This window comes from Melanerpes formicivorus, unplaced genomic scaffold, assembly GCF_026170545.1.
Source record: "Melanerpes formicivorus ecotype bairdi unplaced genomic scaffold, bMelFor1.0.p_v2 SCAF_113, whole genome shotgun sequence".
In the NCBI taxonomy this organism is placed as follows: Eukaryota; Metazoa; Chordata; class Aves; order Piciformes; family Picidae; genus Melanerpes; species Melanerpes formicivorus.
The window spans coordinates 486,118-507,887 of NW_027142465.1; the positions used below are offsets into that span (position 1 = coordinate 486,118).

At 62.5% G+C, this 21,770-nt stretch overlaps 1 protein-coding gene across 1 annotated transcript in view; it reads left to right on the plus strand.

Annotated features, from left to right (window-relative positions):
- The window catches only part of NMT1 (N-myristoyltransferase 1), a 42,605-nt gene extending 21,415 nt beyond the window's left edge, over positions 1 to 21,190 (plus strand). Inside the window, exons 4-12 of the mRNA XM_068167158.1 lie at positions 659 to 777; positions 3,152 to 3,243; positions 3,855 to 3,971; positions 5,516 to 5,686; positions 9,015 to 9,123; positions 10,864 to 11,034; positions 11,682 to 11,849; positions 18,332 to 18,469; positions 20,891 to 21,190. Of these exons, the coding sequence (XP_068023259.1) occupies positions 659 to 777; positions 3,152 to 3,243; positions 3,855 to 3,971; positions 5,516 to 5,686; positions 9,015 to 9,123; positions 10,864 to 11,034; positions 11,682 to 11,849; positions 18,332 to 18,469; positions 20,891 to 20,911 (1,106 nt within the window). The 3' untranslated portion in view covers positions 20,912 to 21,190. The remainder of the gene's footprint in view (positions 1 to 658; positions 778 to 3,151; positions 3,244 to 3,854; positions 3,972 to 5,515; positions 5,687 to 9,014; positions 9,124 to 10,863; positions 11,035 to 11,681; positions 11,850 to 18,331; positions 18,470 to 20,890) is intronic.
- The last annotated feature ends 580 nt before the right edge of the window (positions 21,191 to 21,770 follow it).

The following is a 21,770-nucleotide window of genomic DNA, read 5'->3' on the forward strand; positions in this document are numbered from 1 at the left end:
GGGCTGTTCAGTGTGGAGAAGAGAAGGCTCTGAGGTGACCTCATTGTGGCCTTCCAGGATCTGCAGGGGGCTCCAAGAAGGCTGGGGAGGGACTGCTCAGGCTCTCAGGCAGTGATAGGACTAGGGGGAATGGAATGAAGCTGGAGGTGGGGAGATTGAGGCTGGAGGGGAGGAGGAAGTTCTTCCCCATGAGAGTGGTGAAGCCCTGGACTGGGTTGTGCAGGGAGGTGGTTGAGGCCCCAGCCCTGGAGGTGTTTGCAGCCAGGCTGGCTGAGGCTGTGGCCAGGCTGATCTAGTGTGGGGTGTCCCTGCCCATGGCAGGGGGGTTGGCACTGGATGATCCTTGTGGTCCCTTCCAACCCTGACTGATACCAGGATACTATGACACTGGGGCTGGGGAAGGATAAGGCATCACCTATGGGAATGGAGGACATAGCTTAACCTCTCTTGCCCAGCCAGCTCCCCCATTGCCCTGGGAGGAGTTTTGATGCCACAACAAGCAGGTGGCACATCCAAACCCGGGGGGGTGCAGTGGTGAACCCTGGCTGCCTGCCCCAGGGAGCTGAGCTGGGGGATGTGAGGCATAGTGGTCACCAAATGGGAGGTGCCCTGGGCCTCAAACGTGGCTCTCTTCATGGCTTCCTGCTCTCTCTTGCAGGAGAGGTGGTGAACACCCACGGTCCTGTGGAGCCAGACAAGGACAACATCCGTCAGGAGCCATACACCCTGCCCCAGGGCTTCACCTGGGACGCTCTGGACCTTGGGGACAGAGGCGTGGTGAGTGCAGGCAGCCCGGGGGTTGCCAGTGCAGGTTGGCAGTTCCAAAGCTGCCAAGGCTGCTCTGGGGGGTGGGAACTTGTCCCTCACCACAGCAGCTGGGTGAGCATGGCATCCCCTTGGAGCTGGGTGGCTCTGACTCGGAACACAGCACACAGAGAGGTGCAGCTGCCCCAGCCCCATTCCAGGGCAGGGTGTCTGGGGCTCTGAGCAGCCTGCTCCAGTTGGGGACAGCCCTGCTGGCTGCAGGGGGCTGGACTAGAAGATCTCTGGAGGTCCAACCCAAACCACTCTGTGACTCTATGACTTCCCTCACTCTGCAGTTGCCTCTCACCCATCCCACACTGGCCTCAGCTGGCCCAGTCTCACAGTCTCACAGTGTCACTAAGGTTGGAAGAGACCTCAAGGATCATCAAGTCCAACCTGGCACCACAGACCTCATGACTAGACCATGGCACCAAGTGCCACATCCAATCCCCTCTGGAACACCTCCAGGGATGGCGACTCCACCACCTCCCTGGGCAGCACATCCCAATGATGAATGACTCGCTCGGTGAAGAACTTTCTCCTCACCTCGAGTCTAAACCTCCCCTGGCACAGCTTGAGACTGTGTCCTCTTGTTCTGCTGCTGGGTGCCTGGGAGAAGAGACCAACCCCTTCCTGGCTCCAACCTCCTTGCAGGGAGTTGGAGAGGGCAAGAAGGTCTCCCCTGAGCCTCCTCTTCTCCAGGCTAAGCAACCCCAGCTCCCTCAGCCTCTCCTCCCAGGGCTGTGCTCCAGACCCCTCCCCAGCTTTCTTGCCCTTCTCTGGACACCTTCCAGCAGCTCAACCTCTTTCCTAACCTGAGGAGCCCAGAACTGGACACAGGACTCAAGGTGTGGCCTCAGCAGTGCTGAGCACAGGGCACAAGGACTTCCCTGCTCCTGCTGGCCACACTCTTCCTGCTGCAGGCCAGGATGCCCTTGGCGTTCTTGGCCCCCTGGGCACACTGCTGGCTCATGTTCAGGCAGCTGTCAATCAGCACCCCCAGGTCCCTCTCTGTTTGGCAGCTCTCAGCCACTCTGCCCCCAGCCTGTAGCCCTGCCTGGGGTTGCTGTGGCCAAAGTGCAGCCCCTGGCACTTGGACTTGTTGAATGCCATCCTGTTGACCTCTGCCCATCTGTCCTGAGAGGAGGCTCAGGGGTGACCTGATTGCCCTCTACAACTACCTGAAAGGTGGTTGTAGCCAGGAAGGGGTTGGCCTCTTCACCCAGGCAAGCAGCAGCAGAACAAGAGGACACAGTCTCAAGCTGCGCAGGGGAGGTTTAGACTCGAGGTGAGGAGGAAGTTCTTCACCGAGCGAGTCATTCGTCATTGGAACGGGCTGCCCAGGCAGGTGGTTGAGTCATTGACCCTGGAGGTGTTCAAGGGGAGATTGGATGTGGCACTTGGTGCCATGGTCTAGGTATGGGGTCTGTGTTGATAGGTTGGACTCGATGATCCTCGAGGTCCTTTCCAACCTAAGCGATACTGTGATACTGTGATACCGTCGGTCAAGGTCCCTCTGCAGAGCCCTTCTGCCCTCTCACTGACCAACATCTGCTCCCAGCTTGGTGTCATCTGCAAACTTGCTGATGGACTCAATGCCCTCATCCAGATCATCAATGAAGATGTTAAAGAGCACAGGGCCCAGCACTGCTCCCTGGGGCACAGCACTGGTGCCTGGCTGCCAGCTGGCTGTGGCACCATTCACCACCACTCTCTGGGCTCAGCCTCCAGCCAGTCCCTAACCCAGCTCAGAGAGCTGCTGTCCCAGCCAGGGGCTGACAGCTTGGCCAGCAGTTTGCTGTGGGCCACAGTGTCAAAGGCCTTGCTGAGGTCCAGGCAGACCACATCCACAGCCTGCCCCACAGCCACCAGCTGGGTTACCTGATCATAGAAGGAGATCAGGTTGGAGAGGCATGGGGATGAGCAGAGACTTCTCCATGTGCTCCTTAAATGTAAGGCTGTCTGAAGCCATGGAATCACAGAGCTGGCAGGGCTGGAAGGGACCTCCAGGCTCAGCCAGTTCCAACCCCCCTGCCACAGGCAGGGCACCTCACACCAGAGCAGGTTGCTCAGAGCCCCATTATTCCTTTAGGAAAACTCCTGGCTTCAGCCACCCTCACATTTAAAGTGCACATAGCCCTGCAGGCTGTGACCTCCACTCCCTGGGAGGTGCCCTGGGGGCAGCAGCTTGGATCTGTGTCCTGGCAGGGGCCTGCAGCAGGGCCCCAGCTGCGCTCGGCTGCCATCACCGCGGCTGCACACGGAGCCGAGGGTCCTGCCTGGGGGGCATCTGGGCTGTGTGCTGGCTGGGTGAGAGCCCTGATCTGTGTGTTCTGTGCTGCTGCAGCTGAAGGAGCTGTACACACTCCTGAATGAGAACTATGTGGAGGATGATGACAACATGTTCCGCTTCGACTACTCCCCTGAGTTCCTGCTGTGGTGAGTGGCAGCTCCGCCGCTGCAGGCTGCTGAGCCTGATCCCCCTGACAGCACCACAGCTGCTCTCCCTCCTTTCCAAAGCCTCTCCTTCCCCATCTGCCATCCCAGGTACCCTGTGGGGGGAGGCTCCTCTCCCCCAGCCCTGGCTCCTTTCAGATATGGAAGCCTCAAATTGGTTTGGGGTTTTCACCTTCTTCTGTGGTTCCCTCCAGCGTTAAACTCCCAAGCAGCTGAGGAGCTTCCCAGTGCCTGGAGCTGCAGGGTGAAGGTGGCTGCCAAGTAAGGCTGCCAGCACTAACACTTGGAGATGTGTTGCAGCAGAGCTGCTGCTTCCTCAGGGCGTTTTGGGATGGAGGAATGTGGCTTTCCTCCTGGGTCACAAGTGAGAACTTGCCTCGGCCGTGGGGTGGCCACGGAATCGCCTTGGATCCTGGCAGAGCTGCTGTGTCACCTCCCTGTCACCCTCTCCCTCCCTCCTGCCTGCAAAGCCAGGGCTGTGTCAGGCAGTTGGAGCAGGGCACAGAGTGTCCCAGGGCAGGGTGGGGAGGCAGGAGCAGGTACCCTGAGGACCTTTGATGGGCTGTGACTCAGGAAGCCTTTCTGTTCCCCAGGGCGCTGCGTCCTCCGGGCTGGCTGCCCCAGTGGCACTGCGGAGTCAGGGTTGTGTCCAGCAAGAAGCTGGTTGGATTTATCAGCGCCATCCCAGCCACCATCCACATCTATGACACGTGAGTGCTGCTCACCCTGCCCCCAGCTGGGCCTTCCTGGGAGTGCCCAGGGGCTCTGCCTGCATTGTCCTCCCTGACCCAGCCCAGCCACTGTGGAGATGCTGTGCTGCTTGCAGGAGTGTCTGAGGTGTGCAGGGAAGCTCTGTGCAAGGGCAAAGAATCACAGAACTCTCAGGGCTGGAAGGGAGCTCAAGGCTCAGCCAGTTCCAACCCCCCTGTCATGGGCAGGGACACCTCACACCACAGCAGGTTGCTCACAGCCACCTCCAGCCTGGCTGCAAACACCTCCAGGCAGGAGGCTTCCACCACCTCCCTGGGCAGCCTGTGCCAGGCTCTCACCACCCTCATGGGGAACAACTTCCTCATAGCATCCAATCTGAATCCACCCATTTCTAGTTATGCTGCATTCCCCCAAGTCCTATCACCCCCTGACACCCTCAAAAGTCCCTCCCCAGCTTTCCTGTAGCCCTCTTAAGCTACTGGAAGGCCACAGTTAGGTCTCCTCAGAGCCTTCTCTGCAGCCTGCACAGCCCCAACTCTCAGTCTTGTAGTCAGCAGCTGTGAAGGCTGCTTCCTGAATGAGGGAGATCAGCTTAGAGCTCTGCCTCACAGGAGTCCTCCAGAGCTAGATGGAGACCCATTTTACCCTGGGAAAATCTTGGATAACAGCTTAAAGGAGACTTCTCCAAACCCATCCCTTGCTCCTCAGCCTTTCCTGAGGCTTTGACTACTCTGTCTCATGAATGGGCTGAAAGTAGCTTGCCCAGGGTACAGGACCAACCCTCTCAGGTCACAGAATCAATGGCATGGAAGAGACCCTCAAAGGTCTTCTTGTCCAGCTCTCCTGCACTCAGCAGGGACACCTCCAACCAGATCATGTTGCTCAGGGCCCCATCAAGTCTGATCATAGTATCCTAGTATCAGTCAGGGTTGGAAGGGACCACAAGGATCATCCAGTCCCAACCCCCCTGCCATGGGCAGGGACACCCCACACTAGATCAGCCTGGCCACAGCCTCAGCCAGCCTGGCCTTAAACACCTCCAGGGCTGGGGCCTCAACCACCTCCTTGCACAACCCATTCCAGGGCTTCACCACTCTCCTGGGGAAGAACTTCCTCCTCCCCTCCAGCCTCAATCTCCCCACCTCCAGCTTCATTCCATTCCCCCTAGTCCTATCACTCCCTGAGATCCTGAGCAGTCCCTCCCCAGCCTTCTTGGAGCCCCCTGCAGATCCTGGAAGGCCACAATGAGGTCACCTCAGAGCCTTCTCTTCTCCAGACTGAACAGCCCCAACTCCTTCAGTCTGTCCTCATAGGAGAGGTTCTCCAGCCCTCTGCTCATCCTCCTGGCCCTGCTCTGATCTTGAATGTCTCCAGGGACAGAGCCTCCACCACCTCCCTGGGCAGCCTGCTCCGGTTGTTCTTCCCCCTCATTAGGAAGAACTTCCTCCTGATGTCCAACCTAAATCTCCCCTGCTCTAGTTTCAACCTGCCCTGGGAGGTCAGGGCAGCTGTGCCTCATGCTCTCCCTTGTTTCTTTCCCAAGAGAGAAGAAGATGGTGGAGATCAACTTCCTGTGTGTGCACAAAAAGCTGCGCTCCAAGCGGGTGGCGCCGGTGCTGATCCGCGAGATCACGCGGAGGGTCCACCTGGAGGGGATCTTCCAGGCTGTCTACACGGCAGGAGTGGTGCTGCCAAAGCCTGTGGGGACTTGCAGGTGAGTGTCTCTGCTTCTCCAAAGAGGTCTGTGGGCTGCAGGCCTTCCCTTGCTGAGATCCTCTCCCTGGCCTGGAGTGTGTGTGGGATCCTCTGGGGTAAGAGAGAGCGATTTACACAGTCAGAGTGGGAGGGGGTGGAAGGCAGCTCCAGAGGTCATGGAGTCCAACCCCCTGCCAGAGCAGGGTCACCAAGGGCAGACAGGAACACAGCCAGGTGGGAATGGAATGGAATGGAATGGAATTAACCAGGTTGGAAATGACCTCAGAGATCATCCAGTCCAACCTCTCACCCAGCACCATCTGATCAACTCAACCATGGCACCAAGTGCCACATCCAGTCCCCTCTTAAACACCTCCAGGGATAGTGACTCCACCACCTCCCTGGGCAGCACATCCCAGTGGCCAATCTCTCTTGCTGGGAATAATTTCTTCCTCACATCCAGCCTAAGCCTCCCCTGGCACAGCTTGAGACTGTGTCCTCTTGTTCTGCTGCTGCTTGCCTGGGAGAAGAGACCAACCCCCACCTGGCTACAACCTCCCTGCAGGGAGTTGCAGAGAGCAAGAAGGTCTCCCCTGAGCCTCCTCTTCTGCAGGCTAAGCAACCCCAGCTCCCTCAGCCTCTCCTCCCAGGGCTGTGCTCCAGACCCCTCCCCAGCTTTCTTGCCCTTCTCTGGACACCTTCCAGCAGCTCAACCTCTTTCCTAACCTGAGGAGCCCAGAACTGGACACAGGACTCCAGGTGTGGCCTCAGCAGTGCTGAGCACAGGGCACAAGGACTTCCCTGCTCCTGCTGGCCACACTCTTCCTGCTGCAGGCCAGGATGCCCTTGGTGTTCTTGGCCCCCTGGGCACACTGCTGGCTCATGTTCATCCTGCTCTTGACCAGTACCCCCAGATGTACCGTGAGATGGAGACTCCACCACCTGTCTGGGCAGCCTGCTCCAGTGCTCTCAAAGTAAAGAAGTTTCTCCTCATGCTTCAGTGGAACTTCCAGTGTTCAAGTTTCTGCCAGCCCAGTTTCATCCTCCCCACCCCATCCTTCCAGGCTTAAGCTTTGCCTAAGCTGCTCATGTATCACAAGACAGGAGACTTGCAGCAGCATGAATGCTTCAGGCTGCCCTTGTCTCTCCCTGCAGGAGCTGCTGGCCTCCTGCAGCCAGCCTGATGTTCTCACCTGCCCTCTCATGGCAGCTACGAGCACCTCCTGCCCCTCCTGCTGCTCAGTGTCTTGGTTTAAAGAGCTGACAGAAATAATTCCTACTCCCAAAGGAAGTAACATTGGAGAGAAATACAGGAGCTGTGCTCCCAAACAGACAGGAAAATACAGAGCACACAAACCCTCAACACCTCATGCTGCACTGCTGCTCTGCCCTGCTGAGACCTCCCCTGGAATATTGCATCCAGCTCTGGGCTCCCCAGCTCAGGAGGGACAGGGATCTGCTGGAGAGAGGCCAAGGGAGGCTCCAAGGATGCTGAAGGGACTGCAGCACTGCCTGGGGAGGAGAGGCTGAGAGCCCTGGGGGTGATTGTGCATGATTTTATCCCAAATCCCTCCTTTTTCATCCCCTTGGGCAGGAAGAATAAACTGCTGCAGCAGAGGCTGGGAGGGGATCTGCTGGAGAGCAGCCCCAAGGAGAAGGAGCTGGGAGTGCTGGTGCATAACAACTGCTCCATGGGGCAGCAATGTGCCCTGAGGGCCAAGAAGGCCAAGGGGGTCCTGGGCTGCATTCAGGAGTGTGGCCAGCAGAGCCAAGGAGGTTCTCCTCTCCCTCTGCTCTGCCCTGGTGAGGCCACACCTGGAATATTGCATCCAGCTGTGGGCTCCCCAGCTCAGGAGGGACAGGGATCTGCTGGAGAGAGTCCAAGGGAGGCTCCAAGGATGCTGAAGGGACTGCAGCACTGCCTGGGGAGGAGAGGCTGAGAGCCCTGGGGGTGGACAGTCTGGGGAGGAGAAGGCTGAGAGGGATCTGATCAATGGCTATCAATAGCTGAGGGCTGGGGGGCAGGAGGGAGGGGACAGGGCCAGGCTCTGCTCACTGTGCCCTGGGATAGGCCAAGGGGCAGTGGATGGAAACTGCAGCACAGGAGGTTGCAGCTCAGCATGAGGAGGAACTTCTGCACTGTGAGGCTCCCAGAGGCCTGGAGCAGGCTGCCCAGAGAGGTTGTGGAGTCTCCTGCTCTGGAGCCTTCCCAGCCCTGTCTGGATGTGTTCCTGTGGGACCTGTGCTGGACTCTCTGCTCCTGCTCTGGCAGGGGGTTGGACTCACAGATCTCCAGACCCTGTAATACATATAGAGGATACATGAAAATCCCCCAAACCCTTCCCTCAAACTAAACCACAGACCCCAGGCAGTGCTCATTTCCTACCCCTCCATTGTCTCCCTGGCCTAAGCAGGCTGTAATTGTGCAGGAGAAAGTTAGTCAGGCCTCTGAAGGCCATGAACAGGCCTGGACTCCCTCTTGGTTTAGCAGAGAAGAGACTCTCTCTGGAGAGCAAACAGGAGGGAGAAAAGAGAAGGAGTTGGCCTTGCTGCCAGCTTATAAAGAGCCAGCAGAGCTGTGGGATTGAGTGACAAACTCATCCCCTGGACCACGAGCCAGCAATGTGCTCTGGTGGCCAAGAAAGCCAATGCCATCCTGGGATGGATTAGAAAGGCTGTGGTTAGGAGGCCAGAGAGGTTCTCCTCCCCCTCTGCTCTGCCCTGGTGAGGCTGCAGCTGGAATATTGTGTCCAGTTCTGGGCCCCTCAAGTCAAGAAGGACCTCAGGGAACTGCTTGAGAGAGTCCAGCCCAGAGCCACAAAGAGGATGAAGGCAGTGGAACATCTTCCTTAGGAGGAGAGCCTGAGGGAGCTGGGCTGGGGCTCTTTATCCTGGAGAGGAGGAGCCTGAGGGTGAGCTCATTGCTGTTGCTAAAGCTGTGCAGGGTGATGCCCAGAGGCTCTGCTGGGGGATGATGCCCAATGCCAGCCCAAGGGGCAGTGCTGGAAGCTGAGGCAGAGGAAGTGCCATGGGAACAGGAGGGAAAGGTTTTTTTCCCTGTGAGGGTGACAGAGCCCTGGAGCAGGCTGCCCAGGGAGCATGTGGAGTCTTCCTCTCTGGAGATATCCAAACCCTCCTGGCTGTGTCCCTGTGTGCCCTGCCCTGGGTGCCCCTGCTCTGGCAGCGGGGGTTGGACTGGATGAGCTTCCGAGGTCCCTCCCAGCCCCTGGCGTTCTGTGGCTGTGGTCCTCCTGCTGGACTCAGCTCTCTGGTGTATTGTTTAGAAAGGCCCCTGGCTCAGAGCAGGGCACTCAGGAGCAAGTCTCTCACCCTGGCTGTCTCTGCAGGTACTGGCACCGCTCCCTGAACCCTCGGAAGCTGATCGAGGTGAAGTTCTCGCACCTCAGCCGGAACATGACTATGCAACGCACCATGAAGCTCTACCGCCTGCCCGAGGTGGGTGCCAGCCAGCTGCCAAGGCAGAGCTCACCAGCTGCTCCTCCCTGAGCAGGGGGTGAGGGTTGGGAACTTGGGGACACAAAGCTGGAGCCCTCTGCCTGGAGTGCTGGGGCTTGCTTGGTGTGCTGAAGGGCCCTGCGGAGCCGTGGCGCTGTAGTTGCCTCTCTCTGGTTTGTTTGCCCTGGGGAGGGCAAAGCCTTGCAGCTAGAGGACCCTGTGAGCTTTTGTTCGGTGATGAGTCATGTCCTGTCCTCCTGGTAAAAGGAGAAGGCAGCTGTGACAGCCTTCATCTGCCCAAACACAGCCTGGGAGTGACCTTGGCTTGGGTTAGTCTCTCCTCCTTCAGTCAGCCTGATTGGTTCTGTCACCGCTGTTGTCCTGCTGGGGAAGTTCCCCAGCTGGATGCAGGAGAACAAACAAACAAAGCATTCAAATTGCCACCACCTTCCCCGACCTCCTTGGCTCCCTTCTGTCGGTCAGAGCTGCTTGTTTGGGCTGGAGAGCTCTGCTTTGGTGCTGGGCAGCACAGGCAGCAGCTGCTCTCTCTACCTGCCTGTGGCTGCGCAGGAGCTCGGCGCCAGCAGCAGTCTGTGCTGCTTGATCCTGGGCTTGGTCCTGAGCCATCCCAACCCTGCATTAAAAATTCAGTCCAAGGTAACATCAGGCAGTTCCCTGGGGTGCCTGAGGCACATCTCCCAGCCTGCCACTGCTGTGAGGGGGAGCAGAGACCTGGAGGCAAGCAGAGCAAGTGGGGAGGAGGCCACTTCCAGCAGGACTCGGCCTGGCTCCTGGGGCTTTGGGACCCCCTGTGCTGCTCTGTGCTCTCTGCCCTCGGTGTCACAGCCAGTTGCATCCCTCCTGCTGGGCAGGCAGGGCTGGGGGGGCAGAGTGCTGCCTTGTGGGGCTAGAAATAGGCTGCTCTAAGCAGGGAACATCTCTGTGCTGCTTGTCAGAGGGCCTTTGGGTGGTGGGTTTACAGCAGAGAGAAGGTGGAGTTTTGCCCTCCAAGGGAAATCACCACAGGTGCTCAGAGTTTGGAAGTGCAGTGAAGATGGTGTTCACAAAAGCAGATTAAATACAGCAGTACACTGGATCCAAAAGGTGATAAACATACAGCAGTACAGCTAGACAACAGCTCAGCTGTCCCCCTGTGCACAAAAGGAGCCCCAAACCCTTCCCCAGCCAAAGCCCAGAGGGCTGTGTGCCAGCTGAGTCCTCTCCCTCTCTTCCCAGCCACTGTTCTTAGCACCAGCCCAAACAATGCTTGGCTGGGGAGAGGTGAAAGCAAAGCACAGAAGGGAGGCAAAGAGGGGGGAAACAGGAGAAGGGAGAGGACAAGCTGTGCTCCCCAACTAGGCAGAACCAATGAAATGGAAGACTTCTCATCACCTGTATTCTGCTCAGCCCCTTTGAGGGAATCACACAGCTGGCAGGGCTGGAAGGGACCTCAAGGCTCAGCCAGTTCCAAGCCCCCTGCCATGGGCAGGGACACCTCACACCACAGCAGGTTGCTCACAGCCACCTCAAAACCTCCAGGCAGGAGGCTTCCACCACCTCCCTGGGCAGCCTGTGCCAGGCTCTCACCACCCTCCTGGGGAGCTCATCCATCCCACTGCACCTGAATTCCCTGGGAGAGCTTCTTGACAGTTAGGGCACTGCTCCCTGCACCCCTAACACACCCTGGGTGCTCAAAGCCCCCATGCAAGCCACACAAACCCTCTCTCCCCCTTTCTGCAGACCCCCAAGACCCCTGGGCTGCGGCCCATGGAGCACAGAGATGTCTCTGCCGTGCACAAGCTCTTGACTGAGTACCTGAAGCATTTCCACCTGACGCCGGTCATGAGCCGCCAGGAGGTGGAGCACTGGTTCCTACCTCAGGAGAACATCATCGACACCTTCGTGGTAGAGGTGAGGGGCAGGGGCAAGCTGAGGAAGCTGCTGCTGCCTTCACTGGCACAGTGTGTGGTGAGCAGGGAGCTGACTGCCCTGGGCAGTGAGCTGACCTTCCAGGGTGGGAGTTTAGAGACCCACAGAGATGTCAGGGCTGGAAGGGAGCTCAAGGCTCAGCCAGCTCCACCCCCCTGCCATGGGCAGGGACACCTCACACCACAGCAGGTTGCTCACAGCCACCTCCAGCCTGGCTGCAAACACCTCCAGGCAGGAGGCTTCCACCACCTCCCTGGGCAGCCTGTGCCAGGCTCTCACCACCCTCCTGGGCAACAACTTCTTCCTCACAGCCAATCTCCATCTCCCCACTTCTAGTTCTGCTCCATCCCCCCCAGTCCTATCCCTCCCTGACACCCTCAAAAGTCCCTCCCCAGCTTTCCCCTGCAGATCCTGGAAGGCCACAAGAAGGTCTCCTGGGAGCCTTCTCCTCTCCAGCCTGAGCAGCCCCAACTCTCTCTGTCTGTCTCCATAGGAGAGGTTTGAGCTGCTGGAGGCTGGTTCTCCCTCCTGGGCTCCCCTCAGCCCCCTGGCACAGAGCTGCTCCAGGGCTCTGGGCAGGGCCTTTTCCTGCCTCTGTGGTGTTCAGCTTTGTCACTTCTGCCTTGCAGAGCGCCCCAGGGGAGGTCACAGACTTCCTGAGCTTCTACACACTGCCCTCCACCATCATGAACCACCCCACCCACAAGAGCCTGAAAGCTGCTTACTCCTTCTACAACGTCCACACCAAGACTCCTCTCATCGACCTCATGAGCGACGCTCTCATCCTCGCCAAGTCGGTGAGCCGGCACCCGGGCACCGGGCACCTCCCTGGGCAGCAGGCACTTCCCTGGGCACCAGCAGGCTCCCCTGGGCACCAGCAGGCTCCCCTGGGCACCAGGCACCTCCCTGGGCACCAGCAGGCTCCCCTGGGCACCAGCAGGCTCCCCTGGGCACCAGGCACCTCCCTGGGCACCAGCAGGCTCCCCTGGGCAGTAGGCAGCTCCCTGGGCACCAGCAGGCTCCCCTGGGCACCAGCAGGCTCCCCTGGGCACCAGGCACCTCCCTGGGCAGCAGCAGGCTCCCCTGGGCACCAGCAGGCTCCTCTGGGCATCAGGCACCTCCCTGGGCACCAGCAGGCTCCCCTGGGCAGCTCCCCTGGGCACCAGCAGGCTCCCCTGGGCAGCTCCCCCCGGGCACCAGCAGGCTCCTCTGGGCACCAGGCACCTCCCTGGGCACCAGCAGGCTCCCCTGGGCACCAGCAGGCTCCCCTGGGCAACAGGCACCTCCCTGGGCACCAGCAGGCTCCCCTGGGCACCAGCAGGCTCCCCTGGGCAACAGGCACCTCCCTGGGCACCAGCAGGCTCCCCTGGGCACCAGCAGGCTCCCCTGGGCAACAGGCACCTCCCTGGGCACCAGCAGGCTCCCCTGGGCACCAGCAGGCTCCCCTGGGCAACAGGCACCTCCCTGGGCACCAGCAGACTCCCCTGGGCACCAGCAGGCTCCCCTGGGCAACAGGCACCTCCCTGGGCACCAGCAGGCTCCCCTGGGCACCAGCAGGCTCCCCTGGGCACCAGGCACCTCCCTGGGCACCAGCAGGCTCCCCTGGGCACCAGGCACCTCCCTGGGCACCAGCAGGCTCCCCTGGGCACCGGGCACCTCCCTGGGCACCAGCAGGCTCCCCTGGGCAGCTCCCTGGGCACCAGCAGGCTCCCCTGGGCACCAGGCACCTCCCTGGGCACCAGCAGGCTCCCCTGGGCAGCAGGCACCTCCCTGGGCAGCAGCAGGCTCCCCTGGGCACCAGCAGGCTCCCCTGGGCACCAGCAGGCTCCTCTGGGCACCAGGCACCTCCCTGGGCACCAGCAGGCTCCTCTGGGCACCAGGCACCTCCCTGGGCACCAGCAGGCTCCCCTGGGCACCAGCAGGCTCCCCTGGGCAGCTCCCCCAGGCACCTCCCTGGGCACCAGCAGGGTCCCCTGGGCAGCTCCCCTAGGCACCTCCCTGGGCACCAGCAGGCTCCCCTGGGCACCAGGCACCTCCCTGGGCACCAGCAGGCTCCCCTGGGCACCAGCAGACTCCCCTGGGCACCAGCAGGCTCCCCTGGGCACCAGGCACCTCCCTGGGCACCAGGCACCTCCCTGGGCACCAGCAGGCTCCCCTGGGCACCAGGCTCCTCCCTGGGCACCAGCAGGCTCCTCTGGGCACCAGCAGGCTCCCCTGGGCAGCTCCCTGGGCACCAGCAGGCTCCCCTGGGCAGCTCCCCCCTGGGCACCAGCAGGCTCCCCTGGGCAGCTCCCCCAGGCATCTCCCTGGGCACCAGCAGGCTCCCCTGGGCACCAGGCACCTCCCTGGGCAGCAGCAGGCTCCCCTGGGCACCAGCAGACTCCCCTGGGCAGCAGCAGGCTCCCCTGGGCACCAGGCACCTCCCTGGGCACCAGCAGGCTCCCCTGGGCAGCAGGCACCTCCCTGGGCAGCAGCAGGCTCCCCTGGGCACCAGCAGGCTCCCCTGGGCACCAGCAGGCTCCTCTGGGCACCAGGCACCTCCCTGGGCACCAGCAGGCTCCCCTGGGCACCAGCAGGCTCCCCTGGGCACCAGCAGGCTCCCCTGGGCAGCTCCCTGGGCACCAGCAGGCTCCCCTGGGCACCAGCAGGCTCCCCTGGGCACCAGGCACCTCCCTGGGCACCAGCAGGCTCCCCTGGGCACCAGCAGGCTCCCCTGGGCACCAGCAGGCTCCTCTGGGCACCAGGCACCTCCCTGGGCACCAGCAGGCTCCCCTGGGCAGCTCCCTGGGCACCAGCAGGCTCCCCTGGGCACCAGCTGGCTCCTCTGGGCACCAGGCACCTCCCTGGGCACCAGCAGGCTCCCCTGGGCACCAGCAGGCTCCCCTGGGCAGCTCCCTGGGCACCAGCAGGCTCCCCTGGGCACCAGCAGGCTCCTCTGGGCACCAGGCACCTCCCTGGGCACCAGCAGGCTCCCCTGGGCACCAGCAGGCTCCCCTGGGCAGCTCCCCCAGGCACCTCCCTGGGCACCAGCAGGGTCCCCTGGGCAGCTCCCCTAGGCACCTCCCTGGGCACCAGCAGGCTCCCCTGGGCACCAGGCACCTCCCTGGGCACCAGCAGGCTCCCCTGGGCACCAGCAGACTCCCCTGGGCACCAGCAGGCTCCCCTGGGCACCAGGCACCTCCCTGGGCACCAGGCACCTCCCTGGGCACCAGCAGGCTCCCCTGGGCACCAGGCTCCTCCCTGGGCACCAGCAGGCTCCTCTGGGCACCAGCAGGCTCCCCTGGGCAGCTCCCTGGGCACCAGCAGGCTCCCCTGGGCAGCTCCCCCCTGGGCACCAGCAGGCTCCCCTGGGCAGCTCCCCCAGGCATCTCCCTGGGCACCAGCAGGCTCCCCTGGGCACCAGGCACCTCCCTGGGCAGCAGCAGGCTCCCCTGGGCAGCAGGCACCTCCCTGGGCACCAGCAGACTCCCCTGGGCACCAGCAGGCTCCCCTGGGCACCAGGCACCTCCCTGGGCACCAGCAGGCTCCCCTGGGCAGCAGGCACCTCCCTGGGCAGCAGCAGGCTCCCCTGGGCACCAGCAGGCTCCCCTGGGCACCAGCAGGCTCCTCTGGGCACCAGGCACCTCCCTGGGCACCAGCAGGCTCCCCTGGGCACCAGCAGGCTCCCCTGGGCAGCTCCCTGGGCACCAGCAGGCTCCCCTGGGCACCAGCAGGCTCCCCTGGGCACCAGGCACCTCCCTGGGCACCAGCAGGCTCCCCTGGGCACCAGCAGGCTCCCCTGGGCACCAGCAGGCTCCTCTGGGCACCAGGCACCTCCCTGGGCACCAGCAGGCTCCCCTGGGCAGCTCCCTGGGCACCAGCAGGCTCCCCTGGGCACCAGCAGGCTCCCCTGGGCAGCTCCCCCAGGCACCTCCCTGGGCACCAGCAGGCTCCCCTGGGCAGCTCCCTGGGCACCAGCAGACTCCCCTGGGCACCAGCAGGCTCCCCTGGGCACCAGGCACCTCCCTGGGCACCAGGCTCCTCCCTGGGCACCAGCAGGCTCCTCTGGGCACCAGCAGGCTCCCCTGGGCAGCTCCCTGGGCACCAGCAGGCTCCCCTGGGCAGCTCCCCCAGGCATCTCCCTGGGCACCAGCAGGCTCCCCTGGGCACCAGGCACCTCCCTGGGCACCAGCAGGCTCCCCTGGGCACCAGCAGGCTCCCCTGGGCACCAGCAGACTCCCCTGGGCACCAGGCACCTCCCTGGGCACCAGGCACCTCCCTGGGCACCAGCAGACTCCCCTGGGCAGCAGCAGGCTCCCCTGGGCACCAGCAGACTCCCCTGGGCAGCAGCAGGCTCCCCTGGGCACCAGGCACCTCCCTGGGCACCAGCAGGCTCCCCTGGGCAGCAGGCACCTCCCTGGGCACCAGCAGGCTCCCCTGGGCACCAGGCTCCTCCCTGGGCACCAGCAGGCTCCCCTGGGCACCAGCAGGCTCCCCTGGGCACCTCCCTGGGCACCAGCAGGCTCCCCTGGGCAGCAGCAGGCTCCCCTGGGCACCAGGCACCTCCCTGAGCACCAGCAGGCTCCCCTGGGCAGCTCCCCTGGGCACCAGCAGGCTCCCCTGGGCACCAGGCACCTCCCTGGGCACCAGCAGGCTCCCCTGGGCACCAGCAGGCTCCCCTGGGCAGCTCCCCTGGGCAGCTCCCCCCTGGGCACCAGCAGGCTCCCCTGGGCACCAGGCACCTCCCTGGGCAGCAGCAGGCTCCCCTGGGCACCAGCAGGCTCCCCATGGCAGCTCCCCTGGGCAGCTCCCTGGGCACCAGGAAGCTTTATTGGGCTGCTCAGTGGGCACCAGGAAGCTCCCTGGGTACCAGGAGCCTCACTGGGTATCTCCCTTGGCATCTCCCTGGGCACCAGGCAGCTTCACTGGGCATGCTCCCTGGGCACCAGGAAGCTTCCCTGGGCACCAGGAGCCTCCCTGGGCATTTCTCTAGGCACCAGGGAGATCAATAGGCTGCTCCCTGGGCACCAGGAAGCTTTGTTGGGCATCTCCCTGGGCACCAGGAAACTTACCCTGGAGCTCACAGGGCAGCAGGCAGCTCAGTGCTCACCAGGCCACCCTTGGGTTTGTGGAGAGTGCCCTGCCCCATAGTGCCAGCCATGGGGCAGGACCTGTGCCCAGGGATGTACACCCCCCAGCCCTGGCTGCCCTGCTGCCCAGGAGGGGCATCCAGGGGCAGCCTGAACCTTGCAGCTGGAGCAGAGCTGAGCTCAGTGTCTGCCACAGCAGTGCTGTGAGCTGTGCCCAGTGCTTGGGGCGAGGCTGGGAGCAGCAGAGGCTCACAGGATTGGTGTGGTTGGAAGAGCCCTTTGAGATCATCCACTCCAAGCCTGCCCCAGGGCACCACCAACCCCTGGCCCTCAGCACCACAGCTCCAGGGCTCTGCAACCCCTCCAGGCATGGGGACTCCACCACTGCCCTGGGCAGCCTGGGCCAGGCCTTGGCAACCCTCAAGGGGAAGAAATTGTTCCTCATGGCCAACCTGAACCTCCCTGGGGCAGCCTGAGGCCTTTCCTCTTGTCCTATCTCTTCTATCACAGTATCCTACTATCAGTCAGGGTTGGAAGGGACCACAAGGATCAGCCAGTCCCAACCCCCCTGCCATGGGCAGGGACACCCCACACTAGATCAGCCTGGCCACAGCCTCAGCCAGCCTGGCTGCAAACACCTCCAGGGCTGGGGCCTCAACCACCTCCCTGCACAACCCAGTCCAGGGCTTCACCACTCTCATGGGGAAGAACTTCCTCCTCCCCTCCAGCCTCAATCTCCCCACCTCCAGCTTCATTCCATTCCCCCTAGTCCTATCACTGCCTGAGAGCCTGAGCAGTCCCTCCCCAGCCTTCTTGGAGCCCCCTGCAGATCCTGGAAGGCCACAATGAGGTCACCTCAGAGCCTTCTCTTCTCCAGACTGAACAGCCCCAACTCCTTCAGTCTGTCCTCACAGCAGAGCAGCTCCAGCCCTCTGCTCCTCCTCCTGGCCCTGCTCTGGACACCTTCCAGCACCTCCACATCCCTCTTGCCATAGGGGCTCCAGAGCTGGAGGCAGGACTCCAGGTGGGGTCTCCCCAGAGCTGAGCAGAGGGGGAGGATCACCTCCCTTGCCCTGCTGGCCACACTTCTCCTGCTGCAGCCCAGGCTCTGCTTGGCTTTCTGGGCTGCAAGTGCACACTGAGAGCTCCTGCTGAGCTTCTCCTCCCCCAGCACCCCCAAGGCTCTCTCCTCAGGGCTGCTTTCCAGCCAGTCCCTGCCCAGCCTGCATTTGTGCCTGGGATTGCCTCCAGCCAGCTGCAGGACCCTGCCCTTGCTCTTGTTGCACCTCCTGAGCTTGGCTTGTGCCCACCTCTCCAGCCTGCCCAGCTCCCTCTGGATGGATCCCTTCCCTCCAGCTGTCTGCTGCCCCACACAGCTTGGTGTCATCAGCAACCCTGCTGAGGCTGCACTCAGTGCCACTCTCCATGGCACCCACAGAGATGTTGAACAAGCCTGGGCCCAGGGCTGATCCCTGAGGGACTCTGCTTGTCCCTGGCCTCCCCTGGGCCATGGAGCCATGGACAGCCACTCTTTGGGTGCAGCCATCAAGCCAGTTCTGTATCCATCCAGTGGTCACCCATCACACCCATGTGTCACCAGCCTGGGGACCAGGATGTGGTGGGGACAGTGTCAAAGGCTTTGCTCAGGCCCAGGGAAATGACATCAGTTGCTCTCCCCTCAGCTGTTAATGCTGTCACCTGCTCAGAGAAGGCCACCAGGTTGGTCAGGCAGGAGCAGAGCCCAGCCCCCACCTGGCTCCAGCCTCCTCTCAGGGAGCTGCAGAGAGCAAGGAGGTCTCCCTCAGCCTCCTCTTCTCCAGGCTGAACACCCCCAGCTCCCTCAGCTGCCCCTCCCCAGCCCTGCTCTCCAGACCCTTCCCCAGCTTCCTTGCCCTCCTCTGGAAACACTCTGGCACCTCAAAACCCTTCTGAGTGTGAGAGCCCCAAACTGACCCCAGCCTTCAAGGCCTGGCCTCACCAATGCCAGGCCCAGGGGGGTCAATCCCTGCCCTGCCCTCCCTGTGCGGTCCTGGACGTTTAGTCACCGCCAAGATCTGCCCTGGTGGCCTCAGGCCCTTCTTGCAGGGCTGCAGAGCTGTGCAGGAGAGGAGAGGTGATGGAGCTTGCTGGGTGGGAGGAAGGGGCAGCCCTCCAGCAGAGGGGCAGGAGGGGGCTGATGCCTTTCCTCTCTCCACCTCTTGGCTGTGCAGAAAGGCTTCGACGTCTTCAACGCCCTGGACCTCATGGAGAACAAAACCTTCCTGGAGAAGCTGAAGTTTGGGATTGGGGATGGGAACCTGCAGTATTACCTTTACAATTGGAAGTGTCCCAGCATGGCACCAGACAAGGTCAGTGCTGTGGGGTCCCCAGGCTGCAGGGCAAAAAGGGGGCTTGGTCCCCCCAAGGAGCTGAGGCTGCTGGCACACACAGCTCCGTGCTCCCAGCTGCTGTCACTGCAGTGCCACAGGCAGCAATGGCTCTGCTCTGCCTGCACAGGGGGGGTCCCCTGGGGAGAAGCAGCCACCACTGGGCCACCCAGGCTGGGCTTAACTCTTGGGCTACTGCAGGTCCAGAGTGCCTGACCTCACTCATCTCTGCACAGATGACCTCTTCCCTCTGTGGCAGGAGGCCAGGGACAGAGAGGAGGGAGGCAGAGGAGTGCAGGGTGACAGATGTGACACTGGTGGTTGTGACAGGCACAGATTCACAGCTGGCATTGGGTTGGAAGGGAACCCTCCAAGGTCACCTTGTCCAACCCTCCTGCAGTCAGCAGGGACACCTCCTGCTAGAGCAGGCTGCCCAGGGCCACAGCAAGTCTGATCTTGAATGGCTCCAGGGATGGAGCCTCCACCCCCTCCCTGGGCAGTGCCTCACCAGCCTCCCTGTGCAGAGCTTCCTCCTCCTGTCCAACCTAACTCTGCCCTGCTCCAGTTTCAAGCCATTGCCTCTGGTCCTACCCCCACAGCCTCTTCTGAACAGTCCCTCCCCAGCCTGCCTGGAGCTGCCCTGCAGATACTGAAATGCAGCTCTGAGGTCTCCCTGGAGCCTTCTCCAGGCTGAGCAGCCCCAACTCCCCCAGCCTGTCCCCATAGGGGAGGTTCTCCAGCCTCTGATCATCTTGGTGGCCTCCTCTGAACCCATTCCAACAGCTCCAGGTCCTTCTTGTATCTGGGTTCCCACAGCTGCCCACAGCACTGCAGCTGAGGCCTCCCCAGAGCAGAGCAGCAGCAGTGGCTGTGCCCTGGGAGCACTCACAGGACCTAGGTGTCCCCACTCAGCCTGTGTGTCCCTCTGTCCTGGGGGGGTGAGACAAACAGCCACCCTCCAGGGAGCCTGAGAGCTGCTGGGTCAGTGCTGAGCAGTGCCCTGTGACCATGGGAGCTGTGCCAGTGTGGTCCCTGGCAGCACTGAGCTACAGGGCCCCAGTGGTGTCACCTTGTCCCCATGGCCAGCAGCTCTCTCCCTGCAGCCAGCAGCTTGCTCCCCCCACAGCTGCTCTCAGCTCTGGGCACCTCCTCTGCCTGCCCTGGGCCCTTGTTCAGCAGCCCCCAGGTTGATCTCCAGCCTGAAGGTGTGGTTCAGCATCTCCCCAGTCCTCAGCCACCTTGGGGAGCAGGAGGCTGCAGAACCAGAAGGCTCCCTGCAGCCTGCCTGTGCTACAGAGCTAATTAATCAATTTATTAACAGCTAATGAATGCCTACAGGGCAGTCACAGGGCTTTGGCTGCCCTGGCAGAGGGTGTGAAGCCAGCTCTGTCCCTCTGGGTGCCTCAGACCAGCCTCCCTCTGCCTTTCAGACAGCTCCCAGGGCTAGCTGGGGGGAGCCAGCCATCCCTTTTCTCACTGGGAGACCTCAGGGGCTGCAGAGTCTGCTGCTGGGAGCTGCTGCCCCGTGGTGGGGCTGCCTGTGGCTCCAGCAGCTCCCAGCCTGGGAGCTGTCACCAGCAGTGGCTCACCACACAGCAGCTGGGGAGCACTTGGCAGTGGGGCCTGTCCTGGTACCAGGCCTGGGGGCAGCAGCTTCTCCCCAGCCCTGTTGTCATGGGCTTAAACCCACCCTTGGCTTGTGAGTCAAAGCTGCCCAAGCATTGGTCGCCTCTCCAGATGAGAGCCACACACCCAGGCCCCTCCTTGCTCCCACCTAGACCTGAATCACAGAACTGTTTGGGTTGGGAATGGCCTCCAAGGTCAGCAAGGCCAACTGCCACCACCACTCCATGGCCCAGAGTGCCATGGGTTTCTTGAGCACCTCCAGGGATGGGGGCTCCACCACCTCCCTGGGCAGCCTCTTCCACTCCTTGACCACTTGTGCAGCAAAGAAATCTTTCCTGCTCCCCAACCCAACCCTCCCCTGGCACAATCCCAGGCCATTCCCTCTCCTCCTCTCACCTGACCCTAGGGAGCAGAGCCCAACCCCCACCTCACTGCAGCCCTGCTCTCAGGGAGCTGTAGAGATCAATGAGGTGGGAGCTGTAGAGATCAATGAGGTGGGAGCTGTAGAGATCAATGAGGTGGGAGCTGTAGAGATCAATGAGGTGGGAGCTGTAGAGAGCAATGAGGTCTCCCCTCAGCTTCCTCTTCTCCAGGCTAACCACCCCCAGCTCCCTCAGCTGCTGCTCTCCAGACCCTTCCCCAGCTCTGTTGCCCTTTCCCCAAGGCCAGGCTGGAAGCTCCCACAGCTGGGGCTGAGCCCTGCCAGCCAGCTCCCGGGCAGGGGACGCTGGCACTGGGGCCTCTCCTGACCTGACCTGCTGTCTCCTTGCCCCCCAGGTGGGACTGGTGCTGCAGTAAGCCAGCCCTGGCCAGGAGCGCCGTGCCCGGCGGAGGCGCTGCCGTCGTCCTTCTGCCTGCGGGATCCGGAGCCGTGCCGGGGGGAGGCGGCACCGGCACCGGCACCGCCTGGGGCTCCCCGCCCCGCGCCGGCCCCGGGGGCTGCCTCCTGTGTTTGGGTTTAATTGCATCCTCCTACAGCCGCGATCAAGGGAATGTAACTGCTGAAACTAGCTGATGATTGGCTTATACTGGAGTTAACGGGTGAATAATAAAAGTATATATTATATATATTTTAAATCTCTCCTGTTCCCAACTGACCTCAGTCTGCTTGCGGCCGCCCCGAGGCCGCCTCCGGGCCGCTGGATCCTGACTCTCCTCGACGGGGCCGGCCGCGGTGCGCCGGGGGCGGCTGAGCCCTGCCGCCTGCCCCGGGGGCTCTGCTGGGCCCCGGGGGCTCTGCTGGGCCCCGGGGGGCTCTGCTGGGCTCCGGCCCCCGCCGCGCTCTTTGCGCCGCCCCGCTCGGCTCCGCTGCTCCGTCCCGCCGCTGCCCGCGGGCTCGGCAGCGCGCCCGAGCTGCTTGCCGAGGGCTATCGGTGCGAGCGATGCTTTGTCCCTTCTCCTCCCCAGCCTCGGAGCCTCCCTCCCTCGCTGCTCACCGGGGCTGAACCGAGGAGCAGCAGTGCCTGAAGACCTAGGGGGGGGACTCGGCTCCTCCTTGCCGCCTCCAGAGCTCCTCCGGCGCATCCTGCTCTGCTCGGACTCCTCAGGGTCACTCCTCTGCACCACCCCTCCGCCCGGGGCTGTGGGTGTCAGGGGGATGAAGCCATCAGCGCCGCTGCGCCCCGGGGCTCTGCGGGGCTGCTTTGCCCTGGAAGCA